The sequence below is a fragment of the Mus musculus genome, chromosome 10 (assembly GCF_000001635.26).
Source record: "Mus musculus strain C57BL/6J chromosome 10, GRCm38.p6 C57BL/6J".
Classification (NCBI taxonomy): domain Eukaryota; kingdom Metazoa; phylum Chordata; class Mammalia; order Rodentia; family Muridae; genus Mus; species Mus musculus.
The window spans coordinates 107,510,902-107,524,700 of record NC_000076.6 but is presented as its reverse complement, the minus strand read 5'-3'; the positions used below and the strand labels follow the sequence as shown (position 1 = coordinate 107,524,700).

General features: G+C 36.0%; 1 protein-coding gene and 1 long non-coding RNA gene across 3 annotated transcripts in view; one reads left to right on the top strand and one right to left on the bottom strand.

The window, feature by feature from the left end:
- The window catches only part of Ptprq (protein tyrosine phosphatase, receptor type, Q), a 205,736-nt gene extending 195,398 nt beyond the window's left edge, over positions 1-10,338 (top strand). For both annotated transcript variants that reach the window (NM_001081432.2, NM_001370987.1), the window contains exons 42-45: positions 345-493; positions 1,066-1,201; positions 6,789-6,912; positions 7,304-10,338. In NM_001081432.2, the coding sequence (NP_001074901.1) occupies positions 345-493; positions 1,066-1,201; positions 6,789-6,912; positions 7,304-7,341 (447 nt within the window). In that variant the 3' untranslated portion in view covers positions 7,342-10,338. The remainder of the gene's footprint in view (positions 1-344; positions 494-1,065; positions 1,202-6,788; positions 6,913-7,303) is intronic.
- Positions 1-13,799, bottom strand: part of Gm36177 — a 164,136-nt gene that overhangs the window by 134,703 nt on the left and 15,634 nt on the right. The gene's annotated exons all lie outside the window — the stretch shown is intronic.

The following is a 13,799-nucleotide window of genomic DNA, read 5'->3' as shown; positions in this document are numbered from 1 at the left end:
CTTTTTGAAGTTCTTTTACCAATACCATTCACACATAAATGTATATGCATATATAACACACAATTTCCCCATTTTCTTCTTCCGTTTTACACTGGGAATTGAACCCAGAGTCTTCTGCGTGCTAAGCAAAAATTCTGCTACTGAGCTATAGACAGCCTCAATCCTGTTCATTATACCAGTAAAAGATTTCATTAGAAATTCTGTGAGCAGAATTTATCTTGGTTAGTAAAAGGTCACCTTTATGAAGTACCCCATGAATGAATGAATGCTAAGACATTGGTTACCTTTGTCCGGCCGATCCTTTTAACTCATGTTATCATCCGTTAATCTGCCAACTTGTCTAGCATGGAGACTGCATGACTGTCAGGCAGTGTAACTTCACGGGTTGGCCTGAGCATGGGGTTCCTGAAAACACCACCCCTCTAATTCACTTTGTGAAGTTGGTACGAACAAGCAGAGCACACGACGCTACCCCTATGGTTGTGCATTGCAGGTAAGTAAGATGCTATAGAACTCACCAACTGCTTGAAGTGCTCTACAATCTGATGAGGCCTTGTTATATCATGATGCTATTTCCTTTTCTTATAGAAGATGGATTTCGATTCATCTCACCTGATAGTTTCCAAGCATTTCATTGGCTAGGATATACCAGACGGTAGCTTACTTAAAAATCCAAATGCTCAAAGAGGAATGACTGGTTCATGTGTCACAAAGCAAAGTTAAATCTCTATCAGCACAGAGTTTATTTTATAAGTCTAGCGCTAGATTATGTTTCTCAGAGGTTTCCAAATCATTTAAAAAAAATCTCAGCCCATCACTGTCATGTTTGTGTATTTCTGATAAAAAAAAAAAAAGCAAAAGAACAGAGCATCTTCCTTTATGTAAACCTAGTTTTGATAAAAATCAATAACCAGAGAATCTCCAAATAATAACCTAACCTCCAGATAAGAAAGTAAACTTCTCAGGATGTGTCTGTATCAGACGTGTCACTATCGTCTATCTACACCATCAACATGACTCAGCCTTTGCTGACCAATGATCCCCGCAATCTTGTTCTCCTTGCAGCGCTGGGGTTGGAAGGACGGGAGTTTTCATTGCTCTGGACCACTTAACACAGCACATACATGACCATGACTTTGTGGACATATATGGACTAGTAGCTGAACTGAGGAGTGAGAGAATGTGCATGGTGCAGAACCTGGTAAGATACCTTAGCTGACGATCAATTCATGGTTGCCACCTCTCTCCTTTGTACATGGGAGCATCTTCCTGACCCAGCCTGCATCCATCACAACAAACTCTTCTCCTCTAGTATAAACATTAGAGCGAGGGGAAGAGGGCAAAGAATATAGGAGAACTAAAGATATGCCTGGGTACTTTCACTGACTGTACATCCGAATTGGTGGGTGTGTAGAAAACAACTTACAACACGGCTTAGTATTTAACACTTAGTGACTTTGAAAAGTGTAGAAAAGAACCTCAGAGGGATTTCTTCAAAATGCGCTAAAGGCTGGAGTAGGAAAAAAGTGACTAAAATATTGACTTTAATGAGTTTATGTGTATTTCATTTGTATGAATTTATGTCTGTTGTATATTAGTGTTAATGGTTATTGCAGTGTGTTATCAGCTGAATAAGTAGGGATTTTTAATTATTACTTTGGATATCTATAATACAGATTACTTTTGTCATTAATGAAGTACACAGCATAATGGAAATGAGACCAATGCCTCTTGTGTTCCTAGTAACATATCAGATCCTTTGCATAAACTGTTTTATTTAATCTCCATATAATCCTTATCAGTAGATTGGGGCAGAAAACCAGGTATCAGTCTAGGTTTTACTAGCTCTACTTTATATGCAAGGAAGCAGATGTTCCCAGAAGGGAAGTGATACTTCAGGCAGTTAAAACCAAGATTCAAACTTCCATCTCTTTAACTAAAACCTACAAGTTGTTCCTGTCTATTTCTTTTCACTTGACTTTGTACGCTGCATAAATTCATAGATTTTTCTACCAGTCAGTGCAAAGGTCTGTCGAATCAATGTTTTCCAACGTACAGGCTGAAGTGAAATACAAGTGTTACCAAACTTACTGAAATCTGAGAAAGCAGAGCTGGTGCTACATGTGAGAAAGGACCCGGCTTCTGAAATGGAGTGTCTTAGGGTCCTTAGGCGACTGTGCATTGACAATACCAAAGGAAGTTTCAGGGTTTTTTGCAACATTTCTCACACTTGGGGTGCCTCTCAATATTTTTGGCCTGCAGAGCTGAGATGCTACCCCATGAAACAGTCCCTGTTTTGGGGAGCTGATGCCATAGGCTTTAGATGCCCAGTGTTGATTTGGGACAATGTTTAACTATTTATTTATTTATTTATTTATTTATTTTTAAATCCAACACAAATTATTTCTTTTTCACAAATAAATTGTACATCTCTGTAAATTAAACAGTGTAAGGAAGTTGTAAGAAGTTGTAAGACGTGGAAGATCAAGTAGGGAGGAAACACTTCTCTAAAGCCGATGCTAATGATTTGGGTTTCATATAAGTTCATGGTTTCTTAAGAGAACCTATATGGAAAAAATTCCTTAAGCATACTTCAAGTAGTTACAATTTTTTAAAAGGAGATGGACCAGCAGTTAAGAGCACTGGCAGCTCTTCTAGAGGAGTGGACTCAATTCTAAGCACCAGCCTTCTGTAACTCAAGTCCCAGAGAAGCCAACACCTTCTATGGATTCCTCTAGCACTGCACACACCTGGTGTACAGACATACAGACAGGAAACATCCATACACATCAAATAAATAAAGGGTTTTTTTTAAAAAAAAAAGGAGTGATGAGGTTCTTTTGCATGCCTTATTATAGCATTAGTGTTTGTGGTGCTGTTATTTCTACCTTGTGATACGGCACAGCATTGCTTTAGAAGCATGAAGAGCGCCAAGCATCCAAGCATATTTCTTCTCGTTCACTGGAGCTTGCATATAAACTATACATTTTAACCTCCAGTGCTTCTGTAGGACTCATTCACCGACACTCCAATTCTGGAAGGATTAGCTAGCTAAAACTAGATCACGCCCAAGCCTGTCCCCTCCTGTGCTGACAGGGGACAAGCAGGTGAAGTGTCATTCATCCCTCAAACTGCTTCAGAAGCAGAAAATGACATGTGACGCGGGCTGCCTACATGAGTATCCTACCTAGGTAGTCTAGAGATCCCCAAACTCAAAAGCTCCATTCATTTGGTTTAATTTTTACACCACTGATTAATTTGGATGGAACAACTTTTGACAAGTTTAATCTAAAGTCACTATTATTACAATGTTTTATTTTCAGTATGTATATGTGCAATATTTAACACATTATAGACACAAAATTCCCACTACCATATCCTGCTCATGGATTTCTTTTCTTTTCTTTTCCTTTTCTTTTTTTTTTTTTTTTTTTTTTTTTTTTTTTTTTTTTGAGACAGAATTTCTCTGTATAGCCCTGGCTGACCTGGAACTCACTTTATAGACCAGGCTGGCCTCGAACTCAGAAATCCACCTGCCTCTGCCTCCCAAGTGCTGGGATTAAAGGCATACACCACCATCGCCCGGCTTGGATTTATTTTCTATAATTCGAAATTCTGTAATTCTAGAATGCCATCCTCGTTTTCTATAATTATTATTCACATGCACACACACGCACGCACACACACACACACACATACACACACACACACACACCACTTCGGAGTTCACTAGTTTGCCTGTGTGAACATCGGGTTAGGGTAACCAATTAAACTAAACTTTGCCAATGTTAAGGAAACTGGCTCTCTTTCCCTCTGCAGCCATTGACTGCCTGTAGCTTGTCAACTAGTAGTAGGGCCTTTTCCCCATCAATATAGGTATGGTAAAAGACAGCATATGCATTTTATAGTAGGCCCTACAAATCAGATGGTTGCTTCTTATCTTGGGGTCTTATAAGGACTCCAATATCAACCCAAACTCTTAGCCATGATAAAAACTCAATTTCCCACTTTATTTTAGTTAAAAATAGAAGTAAGGATAGAAAGAAAAACTAACATTTTCTTCTCAAATCCTTACGGGTAAACACTGGCATCCAACAGCATTGAGAGACTCAGTAGTTGGCTCTCTTGTCTCGGACAGAGTGGAACTGCTTGTTTGCTGGAGTCCATCTTCAAACAGTAAGAACTGAATCCCTTGCCAGCCTTTGCAACTTTGTGGAAGTGACCTTTGTGAAGAGTGTTTAATGAAGAACACCAATTAAAATATTCCCAGTTCAGTACTTGATATATGTTATGAACTTCTTGGATCATATTTGTTAGCCAGCTGGAGTAAACTCGGGTTGGATCGGGGAATAGAACGTTCAAAGTTTCCCAGTCATTTAAGTAGGATGTTTCAAAGTCAGAACTGAGTTCAGAATTGAGCTCTGATGATTTTTTTTTTTTTTTTGGCTCTGAGACTTTGAGTGGTTTTTCTTTATCGAGCTTTATCATTTATTCAAGCATGCTATCCTCACTGAGTAAAAACAAATATCTAAAGCACCAAGTAGCATGTCCGGGATGCAGTACCTGTCCTAGGAGATTTCCCGGCATCCTCTCCTTGTGGGAAATCAGAGCTCTGAAGCTCTCATCTGTCTTAGTTACCTGAAGTTATGCCCTATCTAGCTTTTCTCCGTAATAAAAAAACAGGAAAAAAATGACTATAACCTGTCTCCAGTCCTTATAAAATGGTGTTGCCTTGCTGAAGAGCCACGGCTTATTTTCTCCTGTTAAACTGAGGAGTGATTTCAGTTCCTATGAGGGATGTTCCCATCTCAGCATGCACTACAGTAAGTGAATACAGGAGTGGGAAGACAGGAAGCCCAGCAACTTCCTGCCACTGAAAGTCACCGAAGGGACACAGATCATCACTAAGAGAAAGAGACATCCAAATGGCCATTCTGAGAGGAGGCTCTGAAGCATTATTACATCCTGAAGGGCTGTTGCTGCCTTGATTAATGGTTGACGTGGATTAGTTTCTTTCCTGCTTTGGGTTCTCCTGGAGGTTAGCTGGCATAAACTTATGCAGTAGAAGAAAAAATAACTAATCATACGTTTGCTACATATTTTATGTATGTTATGTCCTTTAAATCTCCCCACGCAGGTTTTGTGATTTCTGGGACCAGGGGGATTGAGCATCAGGGGGAAAATGAATTCTTAAGGTAGTATAGTATGGTTGTTAAAGGTAGAAATAGCAATTTTCATGACATTCCACTGCTTCTTGGCAACAACACACGATGCCAGAAGGTTCTTGAAGCCCACAGGACTATCTCACAGCTTGGCTTGCTCTCCTGGCAGTTTACAGTCATCATTCTTTCCAGCAGAGAAGATGAGTTCCTGACAGCTCAAAGCCTCAAATATCAAATGTGACTTCAAGTTCAAATGTGCTTTTGAAAGATACCAAAGTTCACGAGCATAAATTATTCTTTAAAATAATTCTGTTGTGTCGGTTTCTATTAATAATGGTATTCACTGCATGCTGTCAATTTGAGGGACGTTGTTCTTGTGACAAGGAACATATTGAAAATTTCAGTAGAATTGTTACTTCTTGACTAGACTTCATGTCTTAACAAAATCAAACGCTGTAATTTGATCATCTGTGAGTACAAAACTTGATTTCTAATGACTTTTTCATGTTCTCTAAATTACATCTGCCCTCAAATGGGAAAGATTGGGTAGATACACAAATTAAATGAGTTGAAATAAACAAATATTTATTACACAATTCCTATGTTCCAGGAACTGTTATGGCCAATTGGAATTTAGCACTGAATATCAAAGAGTTCTCATAGAGATGCCCTTCTAGTGGTGAAGATTTACTGGAAAGGTTTTGGAGTCCACGAAGAAATAAATATTGCTGTTAGTGGTAAACAACTCCAGCAAAGGACCACAACTGAAAACCTCCCAAAAGCGTGCCAAAGCATTATGTTAGCTGATACGACTATAACCATTTAAAATTATCATTCTTAAGTGTTTTCTCAAAATCAGTTTTATATATTTAGTAAGATGTTTGATGATATTCTTTTAACACCAGACATATTCTGTTGGGAAGAGTAAGTATGGTTTAAAATATGCACTTTCATAGTCTGAACAATGTTCCAGCAGTGCTAACAGGTTGGCAATAACAGTAACCATTGTAGATGCCAATGGGTTCAATTTTGACATGCAGTTGGAATATTAGAAGTCTTTGCCCGGTGCTTCTGTGTTAAGATACTTCAATAGCCAACTAGCTTGTATTCACAAATTGAGAAACAGTCTTTTTGCATTGGGCCAGTCAAATGTCACAGTAATTCACAGAATTACCAAGTATATTTTAAAAGTGCTATTCAGTATATGAAAATACTCACTCATAAAATTCACAAATAAATATAACATCTATGTCTTTAAAAGAAAGGCATTTTAAATACACAGAAATTACTAAATTATGATCTTTGGGAGAAAGAAAGCTCACATGGAGGTTTTTCATAAAGCACACAGCTACTTCTTCAATCCAGCAAGACAGAATATATTAACACTTGGTAGTTAGTGGCAAATACCTAATTAAAAAAAAAAAAAACCTCTTGAGCCAATAAGAAGCCACATGAATTTTAGCAAATCTTATGATGGAAATAGAACATAATTTGTAAGCTATAACTCTGTTTCTAACTTTCGCCTGTGTCAGATTCAGTTCATCTTCCATGGTATCTGTATAACCCACTTTAGAAGAAACATTGATACCCTGGCATTGATCTCAGTGTTTGTTCCTTGTTGTCCAGGCACAGTATATCTTCTTACACCAGTGCATTCTGGATCTTTTATCAAATAAAGGAGGACATCAGCCGGTCTGTTTTGTTAACTACTCCACACTTCAGAAGATGGACTCTCTGGATGCCATGGAAGGTGCGCAGACACAGAGCACACGCAATTCACTGGCTTACTGTCTACTGCAGGACTATTAACTTCACCATAACTTACAATTACTAAAATACTGGAGAAGCTAGTTGAGTGCCTGTGTCATGTTTTTCATTTCTTTATTACCTAAATTGAGATAATAGCCTTTGCAGTCTTGATCATGTTTTACCATTAAAAAATTCAATAGCAATTCATGGTGGGCATAAAGAGGCCATGAATTTGAAAAAGAGCAAAAGAAGTATGTGGGGGTGGGGGTTGCTGAGGGAGGAGAGGGAAGGCAGAAATAATATAAGTATAACCTCAAAAATAAAAAAGAATTCACACCTTTGAACTGTTAGTCACAATACTGTCTTTGATATCTTACTATCTTACTGTATAGGTGATGTGGAACTTGAATGGGAAGAAACTACCATGTAAAATTTGGACCAAAGTTACAAATAGAAGACAGAATTTTCAGATCCCAGGAGCCAAAATCATCCCTCTTGCTTCTGAAATGAACTGGGCAAAGGAAATCTTCATGCTTCCTAGATGGTGCCTCACTAACTGGGTTGATCGGTTTATGGACAGATGGTTGTAGGAAAACAGTCCTATAAGATAGTTATTTGTTTTATATAGAATTAAATATTATGTATTTTAAAATGTCTAAGAAAATACATCATGCAAGTTTTTTGAGGTCCTTAATTCTTTTTGAAGTAAGCCAAATATAAAATTATTATTATTATTCTAGCATACCTGTTTCAGAATACACTTTCCCTTTGTATTGGATTTCATTTTAAAGAAAAGCTGTAGATGTTCATTTGGTAGTGTTATTTTGGCCTCCGGGGTGGTGCTGATGTTTCTTATGGACGACTTCCAAGACTGTCATAATGATCTGCACTTCCACGCATGCCCCTGGCTTTTGAATCCTCTGTTTTATGAGTGTCAAGATATCATCTACTGATCCCGAACAGCTGAGCAGTAACCTCGTGACACTGCAGAGAGTGCTCAGCCTTTATTCCATGCTCAGTAGCTCTCGGAGACAACGCAAGGCTATTTAAATTGTACTGTGATCTTCAGTTTGCAAAAAGTGAAAAGAAAATTTCAAAGTACATCCTCACCTATGAAGTTATAGAGCATCTTTCTCAGCTGCCTACACTGGTACAGGCACAGGTTGCACCCACTATGGTCTCGAAAAACATAGACAAGTGAATCAGAGTATTTGTCAGCTTGATGTACATTCAACACTAATAGTTTTGAAGAGTTTCTGGATAGCAATGTATAAAAACGGCAATAAAGCCATACATTGTGTTGCACGTGTGTAAGCTGATGAACGCCATGCTTCTGTGGCGCCAACAGGAACTTCCCTGTAGATGACACCACTGAATAGCCTGACTTCGTACCCGAGGGCTGAGTATACAGAAGAACACTCAGTATAACTTAAAGAAATTAACAAGGCTGGAACAAATAAGACATTACAAAAATAAACTCATTTTAGCTTTCTTTTCTCTGTATAAAAGTGTATGAAATTGTTTTGTCACAGAGTCAAAATCATAATAACAAAATAGCATTCATCATCCTAATTCTGTGATAAGAACCATACCTTGCACTTTATCAAGCTCTACAGACAGAAAACTTGAGAGCTAATGAAAGTGAATATTAATGAATTGGGTTACCTTGAAGCATGATTTGAAATATTAATTAAACTATATGTATATATGAAGACATCAGCAATTATATTAATTATAGTTATTACATAGTAACATAAAATCTTTTCTATATTAGTACAACATAATTGCAATTTATATGTAATTCACATAAAATTATTTCTAAAGGCATCCTTAAAAATTAATATTGATATGGAAATGCAGTATCCAAGCAATTAAATATGTTATTCTAAAAAGCAGTACCAAAAAGTTCAAGATTTGCATACTATTTTTTTTTACAAAAAGCATATACAAATGAATAGTAACTACAACTCCAACGAACATGTTTGTGCTATTATTGAAAGTTACAAAAAGCAATAACAATTGAGGAGAAGTCTAAAAGTTTCAACTTTCAGCTAAACACTCTCTATTGAAAAATGTATGGCAACCAGCAGGGTTTTTGTGTTCATGGAGACAGAAAGTCTATGAAAAGTACTGACTGGATTTACTTTTAAATATAGTAAATAATAATGATGATGATGATGATCACAATAAATAAAATATATAGTTTGATTCAAAGGCTAGATCATTGTCTATGATATCTGCAAAATGGATTCATGAGAATAGTTTTTTCTGGGTTGCCCAGAGTGTTCACGTGTGAATATCCATAAAGCACTGAATAATATTAGCTTTCTTCTAAAATAGCTCTAACTGAGCTGTAGCTTTTTATTAAGTCACCTGCAGATTATTTTAAAATGAAAGGGTTTCTTCGGTGAAAATAATAGAGCCCTGAGAATCACTTTTTACTTATACTCCAAGTATATCACTGTTTGATATCAAACCATATTCTAAATAATTGTGAATCTATAGAAGACATTGGGATTAGAATAATTTTAGATCTCCCAAAAATTAGTAAAGATAACTTTCAAAAGGATTTGAATACTTTACTGAAAACAATATGTAGGTTGTTATATCTGCACAGCTTAGTGATACATTGAGAGATTTTTAACTGAGAGTAGATGGATAGATAAACGGTTTCCTAATTATATAGTGAAAGGACCCATGTAAATTGTAGTTCTACAGGTGGCTACTAAGTGCAAATTAAAATGAAGAACACCTGTAGCTTTTTTAGCTCCAATTTGTCAAAGTTCATTGAAGCATTTGTACTATAAATGGTCAACATGTGTTTCATAGGAATCAAGTGAAACTGGAGCCTCTCTGAATGGTTCGCCAGAGACCAGAGCAGCTGCGGGTAGTGCCTCTCCTTTCATGCTGCACTTAAATGCATACTTTATTTTTTTTCTGTTACTGTATAAGGAAATGTACATAATAAGTCTTTTGCAAAAATACTAATTAAACTTTGACCTCGACATAAAAGAACGAACCGCATTCCGGAAAACTATACCAAACCCTTGAATTTTAAAATGGAATTGGTGTTCAGCAGAGGGTTCTGTAAGCTCATGTTTACAGTCATTAAGATAACCAAGTCTGTTTACAAGGTCCTTCAGAAAATTCAGTCGTATTTTTAAGAGAATTGGAACACAAAGTGACTTGAATTACTCAACTAAATGATGCTAATCATTGAAACTTGAACGTTGTTAAATATTAACTCAACAAAATGCCTATCTTCTTAAAATGGAGAATATTTCAGGATAAATGATTTATTCAATATGGACAGTTTCCAGGTAGAATATTGTCTAGTATATCTACTTGTGGAGATAATCTAAATAACACTTATGATTACATACATGAAAGGTTTTGAAAAATAAAATAAACTTTATATGGTTAGAAAGGTCTTCTTTTCAGGCTGGCTTATCTGTAATATAAAAATAAACCACATTACAATGAAGAAAATAAAACTTTCAATATTTATTTTAATTATTAAGCCAAGAAAAACTTTAACAATATCACATTAAGAATATCCAATATAGAACTACAAAATGTTGGATATGTGATAAGTTTATGATGCAAAACTAGAAAAATTATCCATTAATTGAAAGTACAAATATAATTAATAAAGCTAAACATCCAATTTAAGGATTATATTGAATTTTATGATTATGATTTCATATATTTTATATGTTTCACATGGACAAATCGAACAGAAAATGCTAACAGATGTATTGATTTCTGCTAAGTAACACCATGGATATTTGTATGAATGAGTGACCAAAAATCAAGCTAAAGGAATGTGTTTAAATAAATATATAGACACATACACAGTGTAAAATTGTGATTTGGAAAACAAGTTGAGAAAATTTTACTTTAGATGACTCAACCTGACATGCTGAAAAATGCCTAAAATATTGTCCTCTGAAAATGAAATGAATGTAGTACAAAGTCTCCAACCATATTATTGTCCTCTGTTTGTAAGATTATTTTTGCAAAGTCACATCCTAATTTAATTTAATTTCATATTCTCCGAAGTTATTTGTAGATTGACAAGTCATCTGAGTGGTTTATAGAGCTTTTCACAATATTTATATCATCATTCTATTTAATCCTTTCTAGATAATTTAAGCTTTTCTAGGTCCTACATAGTAGTTAAAGATAATAAAATATTAATGGTTGCGCCTTAAATCACATATAAATTTAAATTTAAAACCGAAGATCCTCTCAGAGTTGAAAATACCCTATTGCTCTGCAGGTATCCCGTTAAGTCACAAGGTATCCCTTGAATGATGTGAAATGTTCATTAGGAAGGAAAACCATAATCATGTGGTCTCTCAATTTCCAATTAGCTAAACAGAGACTTTCTGTAAATCAATAAGACAACACAAGGATAATTGTGGCCAGGAGGCACTTTTTTTTCCTAGAAAGTGTGTGTATCACTCTGGGATAAAACAGAATATCCACATCAACGAAAATTTACACCACATTCTAGGAGACAAGACTATATTTGCAATATATCAATTCTTTCAAAATTAGTTTGTAAATTATTAAAATTGCTTTCTAAGTTCAAAACTCTATGTCTGTTTCTTGAATGAAAGAGTAGAAATTACCCAAGACTTGAATAGAAATCTTCAGCGCCCTTAGTAAAACTAGACTTCCCCAACAAAACTCTAAGGTTTGAAATATCAAAATAAGACATGTGACACCGGAAAACCCCCGAGGCCTTTTTTTTTTTTAAAATTAAGAAGCCAATAAAGCACACTTTAAAATAATCTCCTTTACAACACAAAACATCTAACAATGAATTACCAAACATAGGAAAATGCATGTGATCAGTAATTACAGTCATGACACATTAATAAAACATACTATAGGGCTGAATGTTCTTAATAAGAATGCTTGCTGGTCTTGCAGAGGACCTGAGTTTGATTCCCAGAGCCCATATTAGAAGACTCAGAACCTGCTATATCTCCAGCTACAGGAATCCAACACTTCTGGCCTCTGTGGGCATATGCACTCATGTGTACACATACACGGGCAGGCAAATATGCACACACACACACCATAAAAATAATTTTAAAAAATCATAAAGTCCAGGTACTTTGTTATTTACCTTTCCTCTTGCTGTGATGAAGTGCCATGGCCCACAGTATAAAGGACAAAGAGCTACTTTAGCTCACAGTTTGAGGGTACAGTCCACCTTGGAGGGCTAAGGCTATGGCAGCAGGAACCCGAGAAGGCAGCTGGTCACAATGCATCCACAGAAAGCAAAGAATGGTGGATGATGGTGCTAGGCTAGCTTTCTCCTTTGTATTCACTCCACGGCCCAACTTCAGAGGACCATGCTGCCCACACTTTAGGGTGAATCTTCCCATCTCAATCAACCTATATAGATAGTACCTGAAAATATAGCCAGAGGCTTGTCCTTAGGGTTTTTTGAGATCCTGTAAAGCTGATCATGTTAACCACCAAAAGATGGATACACACAATAAATAATAAAAATATTTTAATATAAGCTGTCTAAATGTGATAATAAAGGACAGTGAACATAAGTTTTACTGGGAAAATAAGATATAAAGAAAGTGTATTTGTTAAATTGGTATTTTCCCCCTCTTAAATTGATTTAATTTGATCTTTGTTGATTTATACCTGTATAGAGTAAATTCTGCCTACACTTGCCTTCCCACTCCTTATCACTCCTCTTGTCCCTGCCTTCTTCTTACAGGTAAGGTATGATCTACCCATTGTAATCACAATATTGTATCAGGTGTGGTTGGTTGCCTGCACTTGGCCTGCACCAAGTCTATTAAGTCATTCCTGGATTTTGGAAAAGCTATTGGCCCAAAGCACTTCCTGCTGAATCATTGGCTACCAATGGATTCTTGTGGGGGAGGCAGTCTTTGCCTTTACTTGAGTACCAATTGGTGAGCCAATGGGCTGGCTTCAGTGGATAGTTATGAACCATTTGTCACAAAACGAAGGTCCTGGAAAAACTCAGTAGATCTCACACACACACACACACACACACACACACACACACTTGGAGGAGAAGAGAAGGAGAAGAATAACGAAGCTTTTAATAATGAAAACCATAATATCCAATGTTTGGGATTCATAAAATTAAGACCACATTACACATTGCAGAACAGAAGAAATGTTCATAAAATTTGCTAAAATGGAAATTCTCAAGAAAAAAGTAAAAACAAATATTTGGAAAAGCCAGTGGTCCTCAGTTACCTAAGACATCATATCAAACAGCACAACACAATAATCAAAATTACAGAATTCAGAAGCAAGTCAGAAAATACATTTTAAAACATAATGTACAAATATACCTTACATAATACAAAATACGTATTTATAGGTTCAAGATACTCTATGAGACCTCAGGAATAAAGACGGGAACACACACATCCCAAATCCTATGATTTATCAAAAAGAAATTAAACTATACTTACAAGAAAGGACTCAGTTAACTGATCTTGGTAGCTTTATTTATAATTAATAATAAAAAAGAAAGAAATAGAGTGCTCACCCCTGGCAATTGACAAATGAATCATGATTTATTTGGGCAATGAAATGTAACTTTTTAGTAAAATACTAATGAAATACTGATATCTTCAAGAATAGAGAATTTCCAAAAACATGCCCAGGGAACAAAATAGATAAGTAAGAATACTTACATATGATTTGTATGCAGTTTGGGGGATAAGTCAAACTAATCTATAGTATGAAAAATAAATGTTTATGTGAATTGAGTAATGTCAAGACTAAATGGACCAACATGGAAATATGAAGGGTGATGAAACAGTTTCTCTTTGGATAGAATGGTGTTTATGTGCAGATCCATGTGCAAAATGC